Consider the following 27,385-nt stretch of genomic DNA (forward strand, 5'->3'; position numbering starts at 1 on the left):
ACTGTGCACTTTTGAACCCACTCAGCCCTTTGGTGAGGCCTGTGGATGGCCTGGGGCCAGGTGGGCAGAGATGCACCTCTGCCGGGGCAATCTGAAGAGGTGTGATGGGCACGTTCCCGTTACCTGGGTTCACAGCTCTGAGTCTTCCCAGGTTGCAGCTGCAACCTGAGAAGGAAAAATGACCAAGACTCATTTTCTCATGGGGTCGGGCCAGTAGAGATGTTACAAACCCCAGAGCAGGCTTGTAAACGTGTCTGTTTATTTTTCCTGAAGCCAGTGAAAGACCATCTTGATGCTGTCACTCTTCAAAATTTAGAAACCACAGAAGACATTTTGAGTTACATATTACTTTATTTTCCTTTTTTTAAATGTAGCATTAAAGTCATCCAACATACAGATATTCCTACGGCTCCTTACACATTTTATTCTATCTAAAGTTAAGTATTTTAGCTATGAGATGACAAAAATCATCCCATTAAAATGGCAACACTTCTGAAAAATGGGTTTCATATTTACTGATGAGAAATTGACTCCCCATCTACCCCCGCAAAAACTCCTTCAGTCCAGAGCTGCAGAAAGACAGTTCACATCTATGACTAACATGTAGGACCCATACACAGAGGGCTCCAGAACGACAAGCTATGGGGTTATTAAACTTCTGTAACAAGCAACTCCTTTATTTGTACAGAATACGAATACAGAAGAAAAGCATCATTCTCCTTTTAGCCCTTCTATTAGTGTGTTTTACCTCCACCCAAGTTACTGCGTACCAAGCGGCTATGAATAGTAAAAACCAACTGATTTTTAAGTCCCTGAAATGCATGCAACTGAAAATTCTCTAAAGCACACAATCAGTTCCCAGTCTCCAGGGCTGCTTTTTTATTTAGTGGAGACTATGGTGCTGCTGGGTTAGCAGCTGTGTCTGTCGTGCTGCTGGGGTTTGGAGCTGCTGCTTCTTTGGCTTCTGGCTGCTGGGTTTCAGTATTGGGATCTTCTCCATTTCCAGCACTTTTCTTGCTCTTGTCTGCTGTCGCCGCACCCATCTCCATGATTTCCTGAAGTGGCTGATCGGTTTCAAGGGAGCTGGGCTGGAGTTCATAAACCTGGACTTGACCTGGGACATCTATTGCTTTCTGTTCAAGTTTTTCCAGGATGGTCTGAACCTTCCTGACGCCATCTCTCCTGGCCTGGCGGACATCAGCTCGTCCTTCTGGGTCTACCGAATCCAGGGCCAGTAGCTCTTTGGTCAAATACTCTTCTATCATCAGATACTTTTTGTCTGTCTTCTTGCCTTCAAAGTTGTCCACAGCCTGCTCCAGCCCTTGCACCTTCTCCAAGATGGCTTCTACTTTCAGCACACCTGGATGTTTTGGGGGTACCTCAGCTTCTCCTGGCTTGGGGGGTGTGGCTTCTGCAGGGGCAGGGCTGGGGGCTGCTCTCTCTTCTGCAGCCACGTTCTTGGGGGGAGAGGGGACAGCAGAAGGGGCCGGGCTGGGAGGACAGGGCACCGCAGCAGAGGGAAACTTTACTTCCACTTTCTCAGAGGGAGGCAGGGGCTTCTGCAAAACAGGTTGAGAATCTACCTCTTTGCGGATCACTTGAATCGGGATGTGTCCCGGAGGGAGATCTGGTCCAGCTGGGCCTGGCTTGCTTTCTGGTTTGTTTTCAGGTTGGGGAATAGGCGAAGGTTCTCGATGGGTCATGGGTTGCTGAGAAAAGGCAAGGACACAGAGATAGTTTTAATAACTGGCTGAGAGTCACAGGCAGTTGTTTGTAGCTAGTACTGACTAGAAGAAAACAGAAATGACTTTTTTTTTTTTTTTTTTTTTTTGGCCACGTCTCACGGGCCCAGCCGCTCTGCGGCACGTGGGATCCTCCCGGACCGGGGCACGAACCCGTGTCCCCTGCATTGGCAGGCGGACTTGCAACCACTGCGCCACCAGGGAAGCCCCAGAAATGACTTTTTTTTTTTTTTTTTTTTTGCGGTACGCGGGCCTCTCACTGTTGTGGCCTCTCCCGTTGCGGAGCACAGGCTCCGGATGCACAGGCTCAGCGGCCATGGCTCACGGGCCCAGCTGCTCCGCGGCATGTGGGATCTTCCCGGACCGGCGCACGAACCCGTGTCCCCTGCATCGGTAGGCGGATTCTCAACCACTGCGCCACCAGGGAAGCCCAGAAATGACTTTTTTAAAGTTTAATAGTAGAAGAGGGATTTTCAAAGTCAGCCAAACCTGTTACAAAATTAAAATATGATATTCAGCATGCATGTGACCAAACCATTGTTTATGCTTCCATTCGTTAACCTTGGTCTCTTGGTCTGTCATCTCTCACTGAATTTTTCTGGAGATGGTATTCTTACAGCAATGAGAAGAAAACCAATATAATTTTCAAACATGAAAATACCAAAAACTCATGCTGACGGCTGAGTTACTTTACCTCCAAGCAAAGTCCTGGGTGACTCAGGCTTCCGGCGGATGGAGCCACGGAGTAACAATGGCCACTTGCCCCGCTTCACTACCCTGTGTGACAGTCTCCACTCAGGGTGTGGCCTTCCCATCCCCTGTTTCAGAAAAGTTATAATCGTCTTTTTTGTTTTTTTAAAACCTATGGTTTCTGCCCAGACTGACATATTTTTTGAGAATAAGCAAGATGCTGAAAATGGGTAACGCAGTAAGAATTTTCTGCCTGGACACATTTGTGCCAGAGCTAACATTCAGCAGTGCAGAACCTCTGCAGTGACTACATTGGCTACAGAGACTGAGATACTCTTTAATATGACTATAAGCTATAGAGATATTTTAAAAAATTAACTATGCTTGAAACAGAAACATCTTGGTTCACCTAGCATTTAAGTGAACATCTAAAACCCCCTTAAAAATCTCACGCACTGATTTTTATCAACTGGGAAATAGGAGTCGGACTATATTATTTCTAAAGCACTCCATATTAAAAACACTAAATCCCACTATCATGTTCAGTTAGGTCAAATCTCTGCAAGCCTCTAAAAAGGGATTTCTAAACAAGCTATAAAAACAAGCTATAAGATTAAGTGGAAATAGGATTAAATATTGTTTCACCAATTATAGAAAATATTGATAATGTGGGAAAGATATGAGAGGAAACATCTCCAGCTTTGCAAATGGGCACTTCTTTCCCATTTGAAAGGATTACTGAGTCTGAGTAAGGATCTGATGGATGCTTGGCTGTTTCAACACCAGCAGCCTCCCTTTCCATCAAATCTCTTCTGCCAACCAGAAATGCTTAACTTTGGCCCTTAGCACTCATGAACCAGCCACATGCCTCTTCTTGGGTTTTAAAACAATGGCTGAGTAAGTGACTTTGGAAACACTTAAGAGGGGGTGCCCTATGGCTTGTACTCTTCAAAAATGTCAAGGTCATGAAAGCAGAGAAAGACTGAGAAACTGTTTTCCAGATTAAAGGAGACTAAAGGGAAACGACATCTGCATGCAGTGCTCATGATTCTAGATTAGATCCTGGAACAGGAGGAAGTTGCTATAAAGAATATCTGAAAATGGACTGTGTATGAGACAACAATGCTTTAAGGACGTTAAACTCCCTGCATCTGATAATTCTACTGGGGGTGTGAATGAGAAGGTCGCTCTCTTAGGAATATATCTGCTGACATATTTAGGGGTACTGGGCATGATATTTACAATTAAACCTCAAACAAAAAATATAGATAATATACGGAGAGAGGAAAAAAATGACAAAGCAAATGTGGCAAAATGTTAACAGTGAATATGGGTGAATCTTTGCTTTCATGACCTTCCTATATACTGGACTTCTCTTCTGTAAGGTTGAAATCATTTCCAAATAAAAAAGCAAAAAAACAAACAAACAAAAACAATAAAAGGAGCTGTTCTGTTTGAGGGCCCTGAACAGTGTCACCATCTGTAGTACGAAAATGCCCTGCATTTGTTTACAGGGCACTTTCCTTTTAAAAACTGTGACCAGGCTTCCCTGGTGGCGCAGTGGTTGAGAGCCCGCCTGCCGATGCAGGGGACACGGGTTCGTGCCCCGGTCCGGGAGAATCCCACGTGCCGCGGAGCGGCTGGGCCCGTGAGCCATGGCCACTGGGCCTGCGCGTCTGGAGCCTGTCCTCCGCAATGGGAGAGGCCACAACAGTGAGAGGCCCGCGTACCACAAAAAAAAAAAAAAAAAAAAAAAAAACTGTGACCAAGGGATTTCCCTGGTGGCGCAGTGGTTAAGAATCCTCCTGTGTCCCTGTGTCCCTGCAGAGGACACGGGTTCAAGCCCTGGTCCGGGAAGATCCCACGTGCCACAGAGCAACGAAGCCCGTGCGCCACTACCGAGCCTGCGATCTAGAGCCCGCGAGCCACAACTACTGAGCCCACGCACCACAGCTACTGAAGCCCGTGCGCCTACAGCCCGTGTTCCACAGCAAGAGAAGCCACCGCAGTGAGAAGCCCGTGCGTCGCAATGAAGAGTAGCCCCCGCTCGCCGCAACTAGAGAAAGCCTGCGTGCGGCAACGAAGACCCAACACAGCCATAAATAAATGAATACTGTGTAAAATGTAAAATCAGGGCACCCGCACAGAGCTCCTCAGGCCCTGGAGAGATGCTGCCCCGGCTAGTCTGCCGACACCGACGCCCATACCTGAGGCCTGTCGACCACGGTTTGCACGCGGAGGGACGGCGGGGGGTGCACCGGCGTGCTGCCTCTGGCTGGAGAGCCCTCCCGGCTGGATGCACCCCGGACGGGCGACCGGAACGGGGACGCCGCCCACACGGTCCGGGGCTCCCAGTCATCTCCCTGGATCTTGTGGTACACAGGCTGGTGGGTCTGGTATTCGCCCTGCTGAGCTGGGTAGTGGGTCTTCTGGGCTTGGTGCACAGAGGGCTGGGCTGCCGGCCGGGTGACATTCTGCTCATGTATCACAGGGATGGAGATGTAGCCCCGGGGGAGCTGGTGACTGCCGAGGCTGCTCCTGCCAGAGGAGGAGGGCAGGCTGGCCGAGGAGGACGAGGACGAGCAGTCCGAGGCAGCCGGAGACTGGGATCGCTGCGAGATGTAAAGGGTAGATGCACAGCCCCGTGAACCAGCCGCTGTCTGGCCCTCCCACTGTCCCCGTTCTGCGCCGGCTCTGGGCAGCAGGTTTAGGATGACCTCCCGTCTGGAAGCCTTTCCATTTCCCAAATGTAGTGTTAAGACTGGGAGCTCAGGAGTCAAGAGGCCTGGGCTCAAATTCTTAACAGCTCAGTAGCTTTAGGAGCCGCGTTTAAAATATAGAAAAGGGTAACCCCTCCCTCACCGGGCTGACTTGACAGTTCAGGGAAATAATCTGTGCGTGTGTCCCAGCCCCAGTGCCACACACGGGAAGCACTCGCTACGTTTTATTTATTGTTGTCACTTCGTTTCCTCTTTCCGTAGCTCTTTTCCTGCTTTCTCCACAGAGAACTCAGCTGGGCCCTGGGAACTGTGTCCCCTGTGTGGACCGAGGTAGGCCAGGCCCCTTTCCCTTCCCGACCACCTACTTTCTATCCTAGAAAATCAGAAGGGTGTTTCTCCAGCTGGCTTCTAAGGGCCCTGCTAGCTTAAATTTGTTAAGGTTTCTCTGACTGATGTGTCACTTTTGATTTTTACAACAAAAACATTACATATTCAGGTACCGCTTCTCCAAGGAAGGGAAAAGAGCCTCCTGGTGTCCCACACTAACTACGATTTTTCACCCCCGGAGCAAGCATTTGTGCTCAAGAGCAGTGCAGGAGACACGATGGGACGGTGTGCAGACAGGAAAATCAAAAGGGCTTAGAAGGCTCAGGATTCCTACTGGGATCCACTGGCCTTCAAATCTCAGCTAAGAACTGGATTAAGAACTATTATTTAGACATTAGTGCAAGAAGTGTCGGCTTCAGGCTTAAAACCTGAAAAGCAGCTGCCTTCCTGACTCCTAATTTTACATTTCCTTTTAAACTGTGGATGCTGTAAGGGCAGGTATGCGGTCTCATTTTCACGTCAGTATAGCTCCGAGCAGTTAATACTTACCTGTGGACACTGAACTGAATGATATAACACAGAGTGTCTCTGCATTTCTGATATAAAAAGCTCGGTGGGTGTACGGGGCATCGCATGAGGAGCCAGAAGGCCAGGCTTCCAGTCCCAGCGATGCCACTTCCAACTTTATGATTTTGGACCAAGCTGTTTACCCTTCTGAGCCCCAATTCCTCAACTATCAAAATAAACCATGATCCCTGCCCACCTGAAAAACCAACCTGTGAAACGCTGGGGGGACGCAGGGCCGTCGTGCAAGCGATCTTTGTTGGGTGACCTCTGACGCTGCAGGCCAGGCCCAGATGCCCCGCATCTCACCAGGTGTTGCCCTGGGCACCGCATCAGGGTCTGGGGCAGCCTAGGAAGCACAAAACCCGGCACCCCCCGGGTCGCACCCCACAGGCCCGTGAGCCACGCCCCTCCTTACCTCAGGTCCGTGGGAGGCTGGGGGCTGAGCCGCCGCTACCGCTACCGCCTGTCCACACTGTTTGTCCGGCTGGGTGGCTTCCACCACCCCCCGCAGAGGTGACTGGGGCCTCTGCGGGGCCGCCGGGGCTACCTCGGCTTGGAAGCGCTGCGTCCCGGGCTGGGGGTAGGCGAAGACAGGATGTGGCTGCCAGCTCTGGGCGCCTTCGTGGAGGACGGGGATGGGAATGTAGCCTGGCCGGAGCCGGGGGTACACGGCGTGGCCCTCCCTGGTGGGCGGCGGCCTGGAGCCCTCCCTCGAAGGCCCGTTTGCAGAGGATGTGGTTTCCTAAAATAAAGGGAAACAGAGACCTGTTCGAAACTGGGAAGGAGACAGCCCCGAAGAGGAGCGAGCACGGCGCCGAGCGCTCCGACCTTGCAGAGTGACCCTGGGCCCCACGGTGCCAGCCAGGGCAGCTGAGCACAGAAAGTGTGGGCGCCTCCCCGGACCCCCCACTTCTCCCAGACGCCCCCTCCCCTACTGAAGCCGCCGTATGCGCAGCAGTTTAAGAATCAGAAGCATCCAGAGGAAGCAGGGGAGCCAAGGTATCTGTCCAGCACAAGAGAAGTCCCAGTTTCCCAAACTGGTAAGACAGGTTTCTTTTCTGGGTGACACGGGCAGCAGTGCGTATAGGAGAGTCACTGACCACCTCCCAAATCTTCAGACCCAGATCAGAAGGTGCGAGGAGCGTTCAATGCCAACTCCCTGGGCCACAGCCAGCTTCTCTGCTTTCTAAAAGGTCCTCATGTCTCCTAGCGATACAGACTCGTGCTGGACCCCAACGCAGGCCACAGCTTGGAAATCTGCCTCCTCAGGAGTATTTTCAGAGCAAGCCCCGAGAAAGGGAGATACACAAGGAATGCAGAAGCAGCACAGGATGAGAACAAAACCCGGGGATTAATTGTGCTGGTCTTGTGATGCCAACAAAGCTTGCTTGGCGGGGAGCGGCTGGGTCTCTCCCGTGTCCTCTTCACGAAGTTCTCCCTTCAGCGGCCTGGCTATTTTGGGACCCTTGAGAAGGCCAAGTTCCAGATGTACCACAGAGAAAGATCTTGTTTCAGACAACAAGGCTGGCCCGTCACTCACCGGGCGAATGTCACTTCTCACCAAGCAGAGGCCGGGCAACTGAAACCAGGGACCCCCACGGCTTCCGGTCCCGACGACCTCCCGAGCACGCGAGGGTCCTCTTACAGAGGAGGGGGCTAAGGATGTGTGCCACTTACACGGAGCCGTGTGGGTGGACTATGAAGAAGGAGCGTGATCCTTCCTCACGAGGCATCCCTCCGAACTGCAAACGAACGCCAAAAGCTGAGGCTCTAGGAGCTTCAGGGTCTAATTCCCAGTGGGGCAAAACTGGTCACAAGTAGGGAAAGCGGAGGGCTGACCCTGGAACTTAGCCCTTTCAGACCCGTGAACTGCTTGCTTCCTGCAGAGCCCCGCCCCAGAGGGCCTCCAGCACGAAGGAGAGGCAAGGGTGTTGCCGTGTCCTTGGGGACGCCAGCAGACAGGCATTCTCAGATTAGAATACCCACGTGCTCAGGGCAGCGGCATTATTTTAGCCTGCTTAACTCAGGTCACCCAAGAGCAGGGAGTGGGTCCAGGCCTCACATTCAGAACCAAATTCCTGCCATGAGAGGGACACCGAAAGGGAGGCAGCAAGAGGGACCGAAGAAACGCCACGCTGCTCGGTGCTGACTCACAGCAGGCCGCCCGGGCATCTTCCCCACGCACCGGGCGCCTTCCTTCCAGCCTGGAGCAGGGGCCTGGACAAGTGCCGGGGCATCGTCTCTGCGGCCTTCCTCCTGGCCACGCACAAGAGCAGGGCTGAGCAGTCAGCAGCCCTCACCCGCTGACTGGCCCCCGGTGAACGTCCTGCTCCCGAGTTGCTTGGTACCATGGGATTACGAAACCAGCGAGGCACGATCCCTGCCCACTGGGGGCTGCATGAAACAAACAGGAAGCAAAAGTACCTGGGAAGCACAGGAGGCCCTGCAGATGGGGAACCGCCTGGGCTTCTCTGGTAGGAGGGGGCTTTCCTCGAGAGGATGCAGGTTCATTCTTACCTCTGTTAGTAACAGTTCTTTCATCTGGGGTAATTCTCTTAACCTCAGTGAGCCTTAATCCCCTTTTCTAGAAACTGAGCTAGCAACACCCGCTTCATAGGACTGTCGTGAGGTTTTACGAGAGCACGTCAAGAGGGACGCCCCCCCCAAAAAAAAAAAACAAAACAAGAGGGATGCCGGGAAGGCCAAAAGGCAGGTGAATTCTCCCCTAAACAGGCCCATAATTATGCTCCTCGAACCCCAAAGTGTCAGAGGAATCAAAGCTGAAGGACGAAGTTAACTAGTTGTGCTTTTTATGCATCTCCCTGAGTATATTTTGTGCCTCAACTGAAAGAGAAAAGGGAAGAAAAAGGAAGGAAGAAGGGAAGGCGGGCGGGAGAGCAGTTCCGCCGGCCCCAGGGGCTGCAACAGCGGAGCCAATACCTGACCCGGTCTTGGCAGTGGTGCCATGTCCGGGTCAGTGGAGGGAGTGTGCAGTCACCGCAGGCAGGGCTGGGGGGGGTCAGGGGCCCAAGCTGGAAGGCAGGGTGGCTACGGGACGCCCAGAGGATGCTTTCCTACAGTCCTGAGGTCTGCACTCCTGGTTCCGTGTGAATTAAGGACCCATTTATGCCATTTGATAAAAACCCACACATCTCTCATGATGGCCTCTGAAAGAAGGCGGGCTCCTTTGCCTCTCTGGTGGGGGCTTTGTTTAGAAAACACTGCTTTAGGTTAAGTTAAAAAGACCACCTCACTTCTACAGAATAGAAAACTAACACTTCTATACGTGAATAATTTAAACCGAAGATGAAACGCCCACCCATAACAAGGTCTGCACCAGAGGCTGACACCACCTCTGTTTCTACTCTCCTCTCATCAGGGTCCTGTCAACAGCAAATGCTTCAGTTTCACTAACCAAAAAACACTGCCCAAAAGAGTTAAATTGCCCTTCCTCTCTTCTGTGGTGTTTTCATCACAGTCTAGTTAAAAAAAAAAAAAAAAAAAAAAAAAAAAAAAAAAAGGACGTTATTTTTTCAAAGGAAATAGTTTGGTGGGTTTTTTTTTTTGGCCACGCCACGCAGCATGTAGGATCAAACCCTCGCCCCCTGCATTGGAAGGGCAGAGTCTTAACCGCTGGACCTCCAGGGAAGTCCAAGAAAAAAGTTTTTAAAATGTTTAACATTTATAATTCTCCTAGAATACGACTAGAACATGTCTCCTCAGTCCCATAAGAAGTGTTCTCGAGTTCAAGCCCAAGCCTACTGGTTATACCAACCAGCATCTTGCATAGAAGAAAGGCACTACCTGCCCCACCCTGACTTCACTGGGGACTGGGGACTCCGTCTCCTGGGGGTTACACTTCTGTGTGACCCCGTGATAGGGGTGGGGTGCCATCACAGTCACCAAGCAGATGACGGCCAGCCCTGCCGCCTCATCACCACCTGCCTTAGCTCCCTAAGGAGCAGTGATGGCATCACAGGGGGTGTTTTCCAATCAGCTCAGCTCACTTTCCTTATCTGTGGGCCGAGCCATCAGGAATACATACACATGAAACCCAATTAGGAAACAAGAGCCTGACTTCCACTGCTTACCTCACTGCACTAATTTATGAAATGAACTGCTTCACGCTTCTTCTTTGTGCATCGCATTAAAATCCTCTGCGGGTGCCAAACAACTCCATGAGAAGGCCGGGATAAAAAGCAGGGAAAACTACCTCAGGTAAGCCAAAGCCTGCCCTATGGAGCACAAGATATTATTACTAGACAAGCCTGGGGCCAGGTTCTGAGCTTGGATGAGCCCGTGGCTCACACGGGTCTTGTTTGCTTAAAGAGCACAACTAAAGGGCTTCCCTGGTGGCGCAGTGGTTGCGAGTCCGCCTGCCGATGCAGGGGATGCGGGTTCGTGCCCTGGTCCGGGAGGATCCCACGTGCCGCAGAGCGGCTGGGCCCGTGAGCCATGGCTGCTGAGCCTGCGCGTCCGGAGCCTGTGCTCCGCCACGGGAGAGGCCACAACAGTGAGAGGCCGGCGTACCACAAACAAACAACAAAAAAAAAAGATCACAACTAAACTTCACTAAAGCTGACTCTGCCCTGAAATATGTGCGCTACGCAATCAGCTCACATCCCCTCCCTGGGCCTTAGTTTCCTCAGCTGTGAAATGAAGGGGAGGCCCAGATGTTCTGTAAAGCAGTGGTTTTCAGACACTAGGAGGCGTCCGGCGCGCCCAGGAAATGCAAAAACGTGCGGGCGCTCTGCTCAAACCCCAACAAAGTCTGACTCAGAAGGTGTGTGGGCAAGTCCAGCCCCCATGGCACTGAGCACGGCCCTAAAGGAGCTTAAAGGAGCTTCCTTGCAGCCCTGACGCTCTCTGTGACCTCTGATCCCAAGATCTCTTCTAGCTCTAAACACCTACATAAAGCTCAAAACCAAGGAAAAGCTGACGTGGCGGAAATCTAAAAATGACCACTCTTGACTGTACCCAGTCCAATCACATTAGAACTCTCTGGAATTCAAGGTGCTCCAAAGTTTCATGAACCAAGTGAAGAGGAGGAAGCCGCTGACCTTGCACCTTAAAAGCAGGGCGGAGCCATATAAACCCTGAAAACGGCGCCCCTGTGAGCCCCGACCCCAGCTCCACGGTACAGTGCTCTTTCAAACGGGGACTCAACACCTGCAAACCACAGTCTGAATGAAGGGGAACAGCGACAAAGGCAACTCTGTGGGCTGCCCTGCAGCACCTCCGCCGCGACAGCCTGGAGTCCTAAGTAGGACACAGACAGACTCTATCAACTGGGTTTTTAGGCCAGAAGAGTCTCACGCCTTCCAGGCAGTGACTTTTACTAAAGACACTTCAGAACTCCTAAAACAAAGAAAAAAAGATGGTGGGAAATAAGAATCCTGGGACTCCCCATTTAGCGAGGATGTGGATCAAAATAAAGAGGCTTGGCTTGCCTCTTTCAGGCAGGAAGCAAAACAAAAGAAAAACTTCCTTCTAAAGCGCACATAGAGACCTGAGCTTCAACATTCTACCAAAACTTTCCATGTGGTATTACAGGCCACAGACATGAAATGAAGTATTATTGCCAATGTGATATATAAAGAGATATCTACATCCCCATAGCTGAACTCAAAGTTCCCACTGGAATGTGGTAAAGGGTCTCTTCCGCTGCCCCCAGCCCTGTTTGGGGCACGTAATGGACTTTGGGCAAATTCCACGTAATAAGTAAAGTCCACAACCACCAAAGTCTGTTTACAGCACTCCTGGTGAGACAAGAGTCTGTGCTGTAAGCAATCCAGTCCCAGGTGCTTGGAAGTTTTAACTGATATGCCCTGTTATTAAAGTATGTATACTTATCTACAAAGAGTTACAGATGTAGAAAATAAACTTATGGTACCAGGAGGTAAGGGGCGGGGGAGGGATAAATTGGAAGATTGGGATTGACACATACCCAATATATACTATACTATATATAAAATAGATAGCTAATAGGGACCTACTGTATAGCACAGGGAACTCTACTCAATACTCTGTAATGGCCTATATGGGAAAAGAATCTTAAAAAGAGTGGATATATGTGTATGTATAACAGACTCACGTTGCTGTACACCTGAAACTAACACAACATTGTAAATCAACTATACCCCAATAAAAATTTTTTTAAAAAGTGTGTATAGTTGACCCTGGGATTACTGAGATGGGTGTCCCTATGTGCTTCTGCTAGGGAAAAGCACCTTTTTAAGATGTGCTTAAAATGAGAGAGATGAGCCCCTGTTTTCAAGCTGCCATTTGGGACTCCAATCCTGCCCTGCTGCTCGCCAGGTGTGTGCCCTCGGCCGGGACTCCTTGCTACTAAGACTCAGTTCCCCCAGCTATAAAAATCCCCATGCCTTCCAGGGCTTTTTGCAAGATTTAAGTGAAATAAGGCACAAGAAAGTCTTTGTAAACTCTGAGCTGTCCCATGCCCAATGCAACTACGTTCCTCCATTCCACAAATATTTATTGATGGACCCAGCTTTCCCCAAGCAACAGTTGGTTGGGCCTATTGTTTACAGAGTTGTGAATTTGGGTTTAATTCTTCAGTGATCTCACCAAGTTGGTAATGAGCCTGTTAGGAGTCTGAAGCCCCTTTATCTGAGAGTCTTAACAGCACTAATTAGCAGGGATGGCACTTTCTCTGCTAAGAAACGTACCTAAAGTTTCACAACCTGTAAGCAAACACAGCTAAAAACAACTCTAGGGGCCTGAGCCCTAAACTCCCCTCTCCCTTCAACAGGCCCCAGGCACTGAAGGGGTCTGCCTTGCAGACAAACTCACCGGAGAATCAACACGCAACCTGCAGTGACTGTGGTTCCTGCACGCGTGCCCCTGAGGTCCAGGGGCAAGAGCCAAGCCAGGCTGGGGCAGGAGGAATCCTCTGGGAGTAGAACATCTGCTGGTGTCCCCGTAATATTCTCAGTGTGTCCTCCCAGAGCGTATAAGCAGTCTCCAGGCCACAGCCGGGTATGTCCCCTGCTGGGGAGAGCGTTCGGGGCTCAGAGTCCCCCATGGGCCCCCTGGATCCCTCCTCAAGGATACCATGGAGCAGATGTGGCCCAAGGTCACATGGGAAGTGACTGCAGAACCAGGAAGAGAATCCCGGTCACTGGAGTTCAGCTCCTGAACTCAATGGCTTCAGGGAAATTAAAAACTACCTACTTCCTCTTCAGGAAAAAAAAAAAAAAAAAAAAAAAGGGTAGGGATCAATCTAAAGCCATAAATCACAAACGGAAAAGAAATTTCCATATTAGGAAGCGAAATCTTGTGTGAATTTAGATAAAGAGACCTCTTCATCCCCATGGACACATCTCCATGGGTTTCTCAAGGTTCTTTCTCAGACGCAGGTAGAACACTGTTCGGTCACCAGGCTCCTCCATCTGTGAGGTGTCAGCCATGCAGAGCATCTGTTGGTATCAGGGTGCTGGGCTTCACTGGACATGTACTTTGTACAAAACACAGTTTCTCAAAAGAAAAAAATCTCCAATTCATCAACCACAGCTCCGGCAAGGGGAGACTCTGACAGATGGTGGCATTCTTGGGGGGACTGCTGGAGGGACTCCTCCCCCACCCTAAGCAGCTTCTCAAAGCACTCCTTCCCCAGCAACCACCCTCCCCCCAAAGGGTGGTGGCGATCAGAAACCCCCTGCCTCTCACCTTCCACCCACGGTGACATTTCCCCCCCTTAGGGCAGGGTCCAGTACACCCGTGCAGACGGCCAGCCCCTCGTTTAACGCGGCTCCGTTTCCCCCCAACACCACCGGGGCACTTGGTCAGTCCTCAGGCCTGTGCAGAGACTTGGAGGGAGAGCCCCGCCTCAAGCAGTCGGGGTTCAGGGTAAACACAGCAGCCCCTGCAGAACACAGGATACACAATTCCCCCGGCCCATCTTGGGCAGGGGATCTGGGGTGAGTCCACAGGCTGCTGAGGCTGTGAGCTGCAGGTCTGGCTGAGGCTCCAGAAGGCCAACAGCCTCCATAAGCCCTCACGCTGAGTTACTGCCCAGCACGTACCACCCCCACGAGGGACACAGGAACCCCCCCCGGGAAGGGTGTTGAGGGTGTCCAGACACTGGTGGAAGGAGAGTCAGCTAAAGTGGTCCAGGGGCGATAAGAAGAGGTCTTGCCTTGGGAAATGAGACTTCATACCCATCTGGGAACCGAGAGACCCACGTCCAGCCAGCACTGTCCACTCTGTGGGAAAGCCAAGCGCCTGTGAATCCCCTCCGACTTGTTGGCAAAGACTGGGATCGTCTCCACGGACCGCACACACGCCTCGGGTCAGGCCCTGGCTCATCACTTTCCCGATCCTCACGACCCTGCTGGACAGGTACTGGTGTGTGCCCATTTCTCAGAAGGAGAGACTGAGGCTCGGGGAAGGTGAGTGATTTACCTGAGATCACCAGAGCCCAGGTCTGGCAGACGCCAAGGCCGGGGATATGTTAACCCTTTCACCTATTCCTGCCACCCCTGTACACTGTGTGATAATGACTGGCTAATGTCTCCAAACCCTTCACCTTCTCGGGGTAAAACGCAGCAGGAGGGAAAGCGTTTCATTTCGCCTGGTTGGAGCTGGGCTGAGGCGCAGACCTGGAACATTCAGTCCGAGTGTGGTCTGGGTCAGGGAGCCAGGCCTCGATGCTGAGTCACTGCCTGGCTGAGGCAGGGCGGCGAGAGCGAGCGGGGCTCACCTCTGAGTCACCACCGCCCCACGACTCCACACAAGCCCAGCATGAGGCCTCTGCGGGGAGAGAACCCAGATCTAGCCCAGCAGGAGAGCTGGTCCTGCTCTGACACGCAGGGTCCATGGGATAATCTGGAAGATTCAAAAGCGATGTGTCTTCTCGGCCACACACGTCCTTTCCTTTCTTCCTGCCGTTTCCATTTCTAAGCTATTCTTTCTTTCTTTCTTTGTCCAAGAAGAATTTGAAAAATAACTGAAAAGAACAACAATTCCACTTTAAATTAAATTAAATTTTCAAGAGACTGAGGAAGTTACTTCAAACTAGGAAATGTTTGTTCTTCAAAAGGATGCTAAGGCATTTTCAGGGGACAGTCTCGCCTCAGTCACCAGGGACACAGCTCTGCGGGGGAGCTCCCTCGGGAGGCGCACTGTTTACAGGCTCCTAACGTAGGCAGCAGGCGATCTACAATCCTGGGCGCTTCAGAGCTGACAGTGAATAAGAAAGGGGCTTTGCTCTGCAGCATCCGATCTTACTGCCAGCCTCATGGACAAAACAACTGGAGCGAGACTCCTTCCGTGGCGCCGGCGCTGCTCCCTGCCGCTGGGGCTTACTTAGCGGCGTCTGGCTGCTGCCAGCAAGCGGCCTCCCCGGCAGGCCTGCTCCGAGACGCTGTGTCACTGGCGGGGACAGAAAAAGAGCTTCTCCAGACCCGTAGGCATGAATTTAGGGAATCAATACCAAAGTCCCCTGTGGAGAAAAGGCCATTCAGAAATTCAATAAAAAGGAACCGGCTCCCGGGAGACATTTGCGAGCAGAAGACAACACCGCTTAGGAACCAACTGAAGGCTTCCCGCGACACGCTCTTCAGCAAGGGACGCTTTTCTTCAACCAGCCCGCCCGCTCCGGAGCCCAGGCCCGTGTTTTCCTCTTCCCCACGCACAGTCCTTCACACACGGAGCCTGGAGACCCCAGCGGGCTCCGGGAGGCAGAAAGGGGAAAGAGACGCAGACTGTTGCCTCTGGGACTCCCAGCCCACAGGGATGTGACCCCGGGGGCAAAGCAGAAAAGTGCTGCCTTTTGGAAGAAAGATTCGAATTGAAGTAATGTGGAGTCCGGAGCAGGGACAGCCTACTTCACCGGAGAGACGGAATAGATGCTTTGTGGAAAATGGCACCGAAGGAGGCAGAACTGTCCTCTGTGTGGCCTTTGACGGCATGACTTGCAGAGGGCAGGTGCTCAACAATGTCGGAAGAGATGAATGCGTGAAGACTGGGGCCCATCTTCTAGGTTCAGACCCAGGCTCAGGAAATGGGCCAACATTTCTGATCGGCTGTGAGAGATGGGCTCAAGGCTGTTGATCAGCAGAACTGTGCTTGGCGAGCTGGGAGCGTAAAGGACTGAGTATAAAGCAGCAGCCAGGTCCACTGGCGGCAAGCCTGTCTGTCACCTGGGGCGGGTGGCGGGCGGGGGGGGGGGGCGGTAAACCTCTGGCCACAACAGTCTTTCTGTTTCATCATAGCTGAGAGGCCAGGCACATCCTCTCTCTCCGAGTCTGTTTCCTCATGCATAAGGTGAGCCTGACAGCTTCCACCTTAGGGAGCTGCTTTGAGGATTTAAAGAGAGAACGTTTGGAAAAGCAGCCACCTGCGTCTGGCACATATCTATAAATATGTTGACAGACAAAAAAATAGTTCATCCCTTCCTAAAGAAATTCTCTCTGCTTAAGCTTTTACAAGCTGCCTGGCTCGCTGAAAAGCTGCCAAGGCCCCCAAAGAAATTGTCATAGAAATATGTGAAGACTTTAAGAACACCAGATATCTCCTGCAGCTGTACAACGCCAAACAAGGGCTAGAGATCAGCTTCCACATCTGCAAAAGGAGGGGATTTGGAGCCTAGCTTCACAAGTCCAGCTGTGAGTCTGAGGGCTGAGGCACAGAAGGGTGTGTAGATTTGATTCACGAGCAATGGCGAGCCGGGAGGGGCTGGAGAATTCCTCAGTCAGGTATGAGAGAGGTCTCCTCGGTATCCATCAGCACTAGAGGGTCCTCGGAGCTTCCTAATAAGCAAGGCCTCTGTCTTCTGCTCCCCGTTTTTCTATACAAGGTATCTTAACTATGCAAGAGCAACATGAAAACAGCAAAACTATGAAGGAGAAAGGAGTAGGTTTGGATCACGCACGGTTTCTTAATTTTTATGAAAAATACCAGATCATTTTAAAATGTCAATAGGAAGTAACAGACATGCAGAGTGGTTTATATAAGGCAACTGTGTGTGTCATTCCAGAAACGAGGACAGCGCTAATCAAGCCTCATGGGTGGTATGAAGCCTCCTGACTCACAGGCAGCCCAACAGCAACAAACAACCAAGCCTTCCCGGCCCTGGCTAACGTCAAACGCTGCCACGGTTCGCAGGCACTGACTCTACCCTTGTAAAGGGTAAATATACTCCACAAAACAGGGGACAAGTTTTGCTCAGTTCTTGCATAAGCCAAACACAGACTGTCCTTTAGAGGGGAAAATGAAGGTCCTGGAAGAGCTGGACTCGTAAGGCGTCTGGCCACGTTCTTTATCCACCCCCAGCAAATCACTATTCATCAGTCGTAAAGAAATTTGCTCCGGAGTAACTGCAACTTGCTGGAAATACAAAGGAGAGGATGGCCACTCATTTCCTGACTGTGTTCCGATTCTAAGAGGCCCAGGAGCTTGCAGAACAAGGTGATCTCATCTCTAAGAAAATTCAGGAAGCTCCGCTGAACATGAAGGGGAAGAAATGGGGCTCGACTTCAGTCGACATTCAAAACATTTCCCATTTCCTCCGAAAGGATGTTCCTACCCGTCTCGCACAGAGCCTGAGGAAAATCTGTCAAATTACTGTGGTGAGAGTCTGCCGGCAGTGGAAGACAAGAGGGAGAGGCTCTGGCTTGCTTCTTCCTGGGGTTCAGGAGGGTCTCGGGACCACCTCCCCACACCCGGCACTGGCACCCCACCAGGCTCCACCCCTCCCCACGCCACCCCTATCTTCATTCCCAGAAGCCACGCACCGGGCGAGTTTCACCACGAAGGAAGGGAGCCTCCCGTGATGGCTCTGCGGGTTAGATGTTGAGCAGGCCCCTTGAGGATGCCAAGGCCTACGCAGGCGCACGTGAAGTCACAGCTCCCCCACCCCTCTAAGAAGTGGGATCATTGTCCTTCGGTGGCTTCCAAATGCCAGGCTGCCGGAATCAAGAACCAAGGGGGAAGCTTTTTTAACATACAGATTTCTGGGCCCTTTTCTCATTCCACCCTGAGCAACTCGGATTGAACAAGGGGGTACCCAGCTGGCAACGTGTGTTCCTAAAAGGCTTCCCGGGAGACTGCCAGGCTTGGGAATCCGTGCCGGGGACCTCCAAGACCCGCAGAGCTAGAACAGCCCTGCTCCTCCAGCGGGGGAGGGTCTCGCTCTGGTCCCAGGAAGGTTTGTGAGGCAGCAGCACAGCGCCACACTCCAAAATATCTGGCCTCTGCTTATTTAGCAAGAGAGCCTGGAGGGGTGGCTGCACAGAAACTGTACATCCCCTGATTCCAAAGTGGACGTCAAGCTCTCTGCCAGAGACGGGGCCTGGACTCGTATGAAATTGCCAGGAGATTAGTGGGAAGCCCACGTGTGCAGAAAATCGATATCCGGGAAGACTGCGGGTTCAGTTGCTCAGAGTGGAGCTGGATTAAGCCCAAAGCCTTTGCCTCTAGCTGTCCTGCCTCTGCAATGAAGGGCAAGACACCTGCTTTCAGTTGCCGCCTCTGTAAAAATGGGATGAAAAGTCACTCTAACCACCTCAGGGGAATGAGAGGATCAATCGTAAGACAACAGAGGATAAGACTAAACCAAAGTTCTAATCTTTTTCTTCTTTCCATGAAAGCCATTTCTGTACCTACATGGTTAAACTGTAAACACCCAGAAGCTGTCTCCTCCAGAAGAGGGCTTTCTCTGTTTTTCATGCTCAATGAACAGCTCTCTATTGATTGACAGCATCTCCTCTTGAAAGTAAGGATGCTCAGAGGGTCCTCTTAGCTCAGTTCCTCTAAAAATCACCCTCTGTTTTCTGCCAGAGCCCTTTTCTCATTCCACATTAAGAAACCAAATTTTGAATATAAAGTAACAGGGAAGGATTTTCCATTGTATTCACTCTGGAGTAAGGTGTCATTCATATAAGTGAAAGTGAATTAGTCACACAGATGTGCTGTGTATATCAAAGCACAGTCTTGAAAGCAATGAAGCCCAGAGCTAATGAACGGAATGTTCGTTTTCTCCCTATGTTTTGGTACCATGCTGAGAAATCTCAAGTAATTAATTTGGTAAAGAGAGCTCTTTTCTCGAGTTGATCACATCTAGCCATCACCATCTAAGTAGTCACAGAACAGAAGTCAGCCACCCAATACTTGATGGTTGGCAGGACACAAAAATTATCAAGTATTCCAGCCTGCACGCTTCATAGTTTCATAAAAATTTAAGACACTTCTACCTTCCTCTGAACAGATACACTGCCTCTTATCGACTTTTCAGTGTAGTTCTCTCTTTGCTCTTGGTACTAGCTGAGTGGCCTTTGGAAACACACTAACTCTCTGGGTTTTTTTGTTTTTGTTTTTTAATTTATTTATTACGTGGGCTCCGTAGCTGTGGCTCACGGGCTCTAGAGCCCAGGTTCAGTAGTTGTGGCGCACGGGCTTAGCTGCTCCGAGGCATGTGGGATCTTCCCGGACCAGGGCTCAAACCCGTGTCCCCTGCATTGGAAGGCAGATTCTCAACCACTGTGCCACCAGGGAAGCCCTGACTGTTAAATTTTCAAATCAACATTTCCAGCATCAGACTTCTGACTTAGTAGCTCGTATTTTCTACTTGTCAAGAACAATAATAGTAACTCAACTTGTTTTTTTCCCCCCTTGAAAAAGTTTATAAAATCACAGCCTAACCCATCCACTGTACAGATGCACAGAGATCTCAACATGCTAGGGTGAGTTTCATGTTGAAAACAAAAGTGCCAGCAAGGTGGGACTTAACACTGTGCTCACAGTGGATATGTTCAAATTTGATCTTTGCTCACCACCAAGGATGCCAGCGGATTCTGACCGTTCCTGTCTCTATAGGAAGGAATCCTCAAAATCATGCTTTTTTTTGTTTGTTTTTTGTGGTTTTTTGCCCACAGTAAAGATCTACATCCTTGCAGGCTGCAGTAACAGAGCTGGTTTGAAATGAGCATCAGTTTCACTCAATAATGGGCTGAACAGACAAGCAAAAAAGTATATATGGTTATGTTCATCCCAGCTAATTATAGTCTCTGGTACTAATTTTCAGAAATAAATACACAATTAATTTCTTATAAATGTAAGCTGCCGAGTTTACAATGTCTCACTGTTGGGCACCAGTTTTATAAATATTTTTAAGAAAAAAACTGCATAAAAATGAAGGTGGATAACACAGATCTTTCTTCTACAATACTGATTTATAAAGCATTTTAAATTTTGTGAATTTTTAAACCTTCAAAATAACTTACCAGCTCTTTATGACTTCTATTTTTATTTTGCCCAGACAATGTTACACTACCTTTTAAGTATATTTCTTTTTGCCAAGCTTTATATTTTGAAAAAGCTCAAATTTATAGAAAATTACAAGAGTAGTAAAATCAGTTACAATTTTTTAAGTTAACAGACTCATTCCAAGTTTCTATTTTCAAATTTTCATGCTTCTAAGGATTAAGTAGTATATATCCCTGCATATATGTAAATAAGGCATCCTTCTAATACAAAAGTATTACTACACAGTTATTTGTGTATTAGAAACAAATCCTAGGTATTTTAGTAACATAACAAGGACGGGAATGAATTGCCATTAAAAAAAAAAATCTCTTTCTTGCCAGTGTGAGGCAATATCTAAGGCAATAGCCAACTAGGAGACAGTCCCACATCTTTAGTTTAGAAACTGCCTGGAAGAGGAGCATCTTGTTTTTAACAAGTCATACTAGAGTATATTCTTAGTGAAAACAGTTTCAACCAATAATACAATTTTAATTTCAAATACAGAATGGGAAAAAAAAAAAGGAATGAATTTACATCCAGTCTCCTGAGTCACTCTGTGCCTGAGATGGGAGGGTGAAGTCAAGACACCTTCAATTGAATTCAGGAACTTTAGGGGGTAAAATTCCTAACAGACCCTAAAAGACCCCCACCCCAGCTTGCCAATGGCCCCCCCCCCTGGCGTCCGCCAAAGTACGGTCAGCAGGGTGAAACCAGGATCTCGGCCCTGGAAGCCGGGCAGAGGCCGCGGCGGGGCCTGGCCTGGGCCTCCGATGCTGACCAGGCCGGCCTCCCCTCGTCTCCTGGCCCACGGCCCCTCGAATCGAGCCGGTGGACCGGACCCGGCGCCACCGCGCGGATCCCACTTGCCGCCCGACCCCCGGAAACCAAACGTGGCCAGGGAGGACAGTCCTCTCCCGGACCTCCCCTCGCCCCGACGCCGGCCAAGGGAGGGGGCTCGTGGCGGGGGCAGCAGGCCGACCCCCTGAGAGCTGGTATCCTTCTGGGGGGTCCGTGCGTCCCAGGTGGCCTTCACTGACCTCCGGGGCACCGGCTCAGGCGGGGCTACGGCCGGCGGGCACCTGGTGCCTCGCGTCCCCGCAGCCCGGCCCAGTCCAGCCGCCCCCTACGGCCCTGTTCCGACCGCTGGCCGTCGAGGTGGGGGGCCGCTGACCCGGCGGCCTGCGGCGCGGGCCCTGCTCACCTTGGGGACCTCGGGGGGCACGCGCGGGTCGTTCCACGTCGTGGTACGGCTATTGTGGTCCACGAAGAAGGGCCAGCCGGTCTGCGGGTCGATCTTGATTTCCCAGCCAGGGGGCAGGGGGTCGCGGTCGCCGGCGCCGCTGCCGGACGCCATCTGCACCATGGGCGAGTGGGTGGCAGCGCTCATGTTGGGTCGGTGTCGGCCCAGGGGGGCGGCCGCCGGGGTGCCGGATCGCGGGGTGCCGGGTCACGGGGTCGCGGGGTGCCGGACCTCCAGGTGCAGAGTCGCTCGCTGGCTGCGGCCGGAGCTAGAGTCCTGCGCGCCGCCGACGTGTCCGGGAAGCCGGCGCCGGGCACCTTTATGAATTAAAGGAGGGGGTGACGTGGCCGGAGAGGGCTGGAAGCGTCTGGAAATAGACTCCTCGCTGCCAAAGGGGAAGGAGGAGATAAAGGGAGGTAGCAACTGGCCGGCTAGAAACTTCTGGTCCCATCCAGATAACTTGGCTGCGGCGCCGCTTGGATGTGGAGCTCCGCCCTGAGTCATCAGCTATAATCGTGGCGGGGCGGGGCGTGGGCGTGGGCAGGGAGTGGGCGGGGCCTCGGCCAGGCCGCCCCTCCTCCACCCCTCCACCTCCTCCACAGCCCCAGCTTCCCCGGCGCGGGTACCCCGGCCGAGATGGCCCTGGGGTGGGCCCGGTGCATCCGCGGAGTCCGCGTGCCGCCGGCCGGCAGGACTAGTGAACCCCGGGGACATCGTCTGTGTGTCCTGGGCCGGTTTCGGTTTTCAGACTCGTTCCCTCTTCTTCGAGCCGCGTGGGTGTTCCCGGGACTGGCTCCTTCGTATAAAAACAAAGTCATCGTTAGCCTTTAAAGTCGCTGGATTTAAACTCGAGTCTCTCCCATCTCCCCTTTGCATCCCCATATACTGATAACTCCGGGATATTGGCGTCCCTCAGTTACGTTTTAATCACTTTTTTCCATAGGCTTAAGGGCCGTCCGGAAGGAGCTCTGGAATGTTGATCCGACACCATCACCAAGCCAGGGAGAAAATGGAAGTACAAATGGAAACTCACCTGCCTTTCTTAAGGAACCTAAAGAAAGGTTTCTTTAGAAACCTTTGCATCAGCGCATGGTTTTATGCTGCTGAACCTCAAATCTCAAATGTAGAAACTATCATTGCATTGAACAACTTTAAAGAAAAAAAAAACTCTTTTGGGTTTGGGTCTTTTTTATGGTGGAAGTTGGTTCTTGCTATCTTACTTTGACCTTCATTTGGAAAGTAGGGAAGAATTCAAATCAGGAAAAAATTTTGTTTGGTTAATTCAGTGGTGGGGTTGTGCTTGTAACCTCAGCCAAGCACCTCAATTCCTCTGGGAGAGAGAGTGCGCCCCCAGAGGCAGAATGTTGGGAGGGGGGTCCCATTTTAGATCCTTAGGCATGCGGACTTATTCCCTTAGCCAGAAACATTTTGAGAAGTTGCCTTGGATTAATATTGGGCCCAACTTCCCAACTCAAATGCAGAGAATACTCTGGAACCCTCAGAGACAACACCTTTTGTGTCTTCCCACCCTCAAATTACTCTAGCAAATGCTAGAGAGGCCTGCCGATCACTTCCAGTGGAATGATTCTCACTTACATAGGTCTACTTATCAGCTTTAAAGTACAAAATCTCAGTTTTGTGAAAACACAGAGATGATCAAGCTCCAGGGACTGACTTGGGTCACCAAACACACGAGAATGAGGTATAAACCCAAATGCCAGTGCAGTAATTTACCATAAGAATTATTACTATTGAAGGAGCTGGACCCTCAAGTGCACTAGTCAGTGGCTCTCTTATTCTTCCTTACTTCTGAAACCCTGAGCACAAGGCTGGGCCCAGAGTACATATTCAATAAATATTGATGTTTATTGAAGATTGATTCCAAAGTGAATTTTTATCTCTCGTCTTCTTCCTTTGCTCAATTTGTTTTCCACTACAACTACGTTTAAACACTGAGAGTATTCTTTGCTGGTGTTTTGTTTATTTGTTTGTTTGATTTGCTAGACAGAAGCAGGGAGGAAGCAGGTTCCTCTGGGATTAACATAGCTGCTTCTGAGAGTTATATTCCACCAGGGGCTTCAAGTGGGTTTGTCTAAAATGGAGCCGTAAGTCTTGGAGAACTGCCTGGAAGAAGCTCCTTTGAGCCATGCTGAATAATGAGGGGCATGTCTGTCTTTGGTGGCTTCTTTTCTTCTAGGTCTTAGGACGCGCATTCCCCAGGGGCTATAGACTGAATGTTTGTGTCCCTCCAAAATTCATATGTTGAAACATTATCCCCAGTGTGATGCTATGTGGAGGCGGGTCCTTTCGGAGGTGATTAGGTCATGAGGATGGAGCCTTTATGAATGGGTTTAGCGCTATTATAAAAAACACCCCAGAGATCTCTCTCACTGCTTGCTTCCACCATGTGGAGGCACAGTGAGAATACTGCTGTTCCTCTGGCTCCTACCAGATACCGAATCAGCTGGTGCCTTGATCTTGGAATTCCCAGCCTCCAGAACTGTGAGAAATAAATTTCTGTTGTATATAAGCCACCCAGTCTCTGTTATTCTGTTATAGCACCTGAATGGACTAAGACACCAGGCCTTCTGGAATTCACTTGCCCATATCAGAAGCTTAAACATGACCCTGAATTTCCCTTTCTCTCTTACCATCCAATCGTCACCAAGTCTGTAGATTCCACCACCTCAGTATTCCTTGACTTTGGGTACCCTTCTCTTTCTTCAGTGTCACCACCCTGGTCCAGGTCATCCTTATCTCTCGTCTAGACCCTGGAAACAGCCTGTAATGTTGTCCATGTTCAAGCCATTGAACAAATGGTGGCCAGAGTGACTTTTTTCAAGCACAGATGGGCCATGTCCTTTCTCTGGTTCGTATGCTTTAATGGCTCCCCGTTGCCCTCTTTATATCCAAGTCCAACACTCCCTGGCCTGGTGTATATCAGACCCTTCTTCCCCGCTTTCTGGCGCCCACTCCGAGCTGGCCCTGCTGGACTGCATCACGCGCACACTGCTTCCTCAACCTTCTTCCCTGCCCCGGACGCCTGCCACTCCCTTTGCCTGGCTGACTCCTTCCTCTCCACCTCCAGGTATCACCTTTGGTATCACTTTCCTTGGCCTTCCTAGTCTGGGCCGTGTGTCCCTTCTGGATGCTCCCATACAAATCCTGTGACACCCTATCAAGTACACTGCATTACAATTGCTTTGCTTGATGGTCTGATTTGCTATGGATTGAGTTTCTTAAGGGCAGGGGCAGAATCTTGATCAACACTGAGTCCCCAGCCTGCAGCACAGTGCCTGGCAAATCAGTTATAAAAACAACAACAATTGTAATGGCGACCACTTATTAAGTATTTATTGTGTGCCAGGTACTGTGTTATGAGCTTTATGTGGATAATCTCATTTAATCTTTGTGATGGAGCCTGTGACCCCCTTTCAGGAAGGAAGGACCTAGATGCTGGGAACACTGCAGGAAACCCAATCTCAGGCGTCCTTTGGGGATTGGCTCAGCTGACGACAACTGCCTTGCACATGGTCACACCTCCTTCTAGGGGCAGCCTGGATGCAGTGACTGATCAACAGAGGGGCATCACTGCCCTGTCCTTTGGGTCCAGTTCGGGGTAGGGGCTAACGTGCTCTCCCAGCTCCAGAGCGCCCTCTGGGCTTGGCTGCTGCTTTCTTGGGACTGCAGCCGAGCTCTGCGGGCAGTCCCGCTTCCGGCTCTCCCTCTTACCCCTGTTGCTCTTAAGAGAATCCCTTCAAAAAGTCCTGCTGGCTAACTTCTGTCTCACAGTCTGCTTCCCGACAAACCAAACCTGGAGCAACCCTCTCAGCAGCCTCATGGGTAAGTGTTACTAAGATTCTCCCTTTACAGATGAAACAATTAAGGTTTAGTAACTTGCTGAGTGTCACAAAGCTCATGATTTATAGAAGTGGGATTTAAATTCAGGCAATTGATTCTAGAGCCTACGCTTTTAACCAGGCACTCAATAAATACAATAAATGCATCAATGGCTTAGTCCCACTAGTCACAAAGGAAAAATAATTTTAAAGCTACTATTGAGAAACAAAGCTTTGTGCACATAATTTTCTCAATGCCGAGGAAACAAGGGCAGCAGCAGACAGACGTCTGGGGACCATCACAGTCTGTCCTGTAGATGGTGTGGACGGGCCTGGCTGACTCATAACACAGGTCACAGAGAGGGGACTCCAGCCCAGCCATAAAGGAGAGTTCTAAATGAAAATGTCACCTGAAATATCTCAGCATCTGGATGATTTAATCCATTTCTAATGGAACACGTGAGCTGGCATAGAAGGACAGCCAGCTCTTCTCAATCTGTGCAAAATGCTGATCAGCCCAAGTTGTTTCTGTTTGCTTTGAGATGTGATCAGAAAACAACACATGCATCCAGGGCCACCTGGATGGAAGCTCTGACCTCTTTTGAATGTCTTGATGGTCAAGTTCATTGGGAGGGGCCACAGGCAGTAGGTGGTAAAGCAGAGAGATGAATAGGAGACGTCTGGTCTGGTTATGCTGTGTAGACCTCCATGATAAGCTCTAGATATACACCCTGTGGAGGGGGAGGGGAAAATCAATATGGCTTAGCTCAGAGTTTCAGATTTCAGCACGAACCATGCATCTGTTTGTTATTAAAAGTTATAGTCTGTGCCTGCTGCAGCCCGGCCGCCCTGTGCTCTCTGACCTCCTGTGGCAGGTACATCCTGTTCCAGGCATGTCCTCTTCCAAGCATCTGGGCCTTTAATCATAAACTACTCTGCTTTGCTATTTAATGGTCTAAGTTCTTGCCTGAAAGGATGGCAGGAGCCGTGGAAATGGGGACGCTAGTGTTAAAAGCTAATTTTATTTTAAAGATTTTTAAATTTTTTTAAAATTTATTTTTTTGCGGTACGCGGGCCTCTCACCGTTGTGGCCTCTCCCGTTGCGGAGCACAGGCTCCGGACGCGCAGGCTCAGCGGCCATGGCTCACGGGCCCAGCCGCTCCACGGCATGTGGGATCTTCCCGAACCGGGGCACGAACCCGTGTCCCCTGCATCGGCAGGCGGATTCTCAACCACTGTGCCACCAGGGAAGCCCCCAGATTTTTTTTTTTTTTGATGTGGACAATTTTTAAAGTCCTTATTGAATTTGTTACAATATTGCTTCTATTTTATGTTTTGGTTTTTTTGGCCACGAGGCAAGTGGGCTCTTGGCTCCCTGACCTGGGATCAAACCCGCACTCGCTGAATTGGAAAGCGAAGTCTAAACCACTGGACCACCAGGGAAGTCCCAAAAGCTAATTAAAAAAAAATATCAGGCACAGTGCTAAGCACACCAGGACCTGATCTTATTTATTTCACACAGCAGTTCTAGGATGCATTAAGCCCATTGCACAGAGGAGGAAACGGGTTTATTCTTTTTTTTTTTTTTTTTGCGGTACGCGGGCCTCTCACTGTCGTGGCCTCTCCCGTTGCGGAGCACAGGCTCCAGACGCGCAGGCCCAGCGGCCATGGCTCACGGGCCCAGCCGCTCCGCAGCATGTGGGATCTTCCCGGACCGCAACACGAACCCGTGTCCCCAGCATTGGCAGGCGGACTCTCAACCACTGCGCCACCAGGGAAGCCTGAAGAAACGGGTTTAGAGATATTGAGTAACTTGCCCAAGTTCACATAGCTGATCAGCAGGTAGAATAAGGATCTGAAATTAAATCTGTCTGATTCCATGGCCTGTGCTTAACTACAAGGTTAAACACGCCTTTGCCTTTTGCTGCTTCTCCATCCTCAGTGAGTCCCAGCTGAGCAGCTGTGCTAGGTTGGATAGTGTTCCCCCCCATTTTT

At 50.6% G+C, this 27,385-nt stretch overlaps 1 protein-coding gene across 1 annotated transcript; it reads right to left on the bottom strand.

Moving 5' to 3' along the window:
* Nucleotides 1–329: 329 nt before the first annotated feature.
* On the bottom strand, nt 330–22,188 carry BAG3 (BAG cochaperone 3). Its single transcript, XM_059052470.2, has 4 exons — nt 21,513–22,188; nt 6,462–6,788; nt 4,640–5,044; nt 330–1,709 (listed from the first exon to the last, which is right to left on the bottom strand). The coding sequence occupies exons 1-4, from the start codon at nt 21,696–21,698 to the stop codon at nt 894–896; spliced, it is 1,734 nt and encodes a 577-aa protein (XP_058908453.1). The 5' UTR covers nt 21,699–22,188; the 3' UTR covers nt 330–893.
* Nucleotides 22,189–27,385: the final 5,197 nt, after the last annotated feature.

The sequence above is a fragment of the Kogia breviceps genome, chromosome 2 (assembly GCF_026419965.1).
Source record: "Kogia breviceps isolate mKogBre1 chromosome 2, mKogBre1 haplotype 1, whole genome shotgun sequence".
Lineage (NCBI taxonomy): Eukaryota > Metazoa > Chordata > Mammalia > Artiodactyla > Physeteridae > Kogia > Kogia breviceps.

What these genes read in the sequence shown, in the direction of transcription:
- BAG3 (XM_059052470.2), bottom strand. Translation starts at nt 21,698, where the DNA reads ATGAGCGCTGCCACCCACTCGCCCATGGTGCAGATGGCGTCCGGCAGC. An exon ending in CAGCCTCCCACGGACCTGAG is followed by an intron (nt 5,045 to 6,461) that starts GTAAGGAGGGGC and finishes TACATCTCGCAG; the next exon opens with CGATCCCAGTCTCCGGCTGC. An exon ending in CCGTGGTCGACAGGCCTCAG is followed by an intron (nt 1,710 to 4,639) that starts GTATGGGCGTCG and finishes GCCTTTTCTCAG; the next exon opens with CAACCCATGACCCATCGAGA.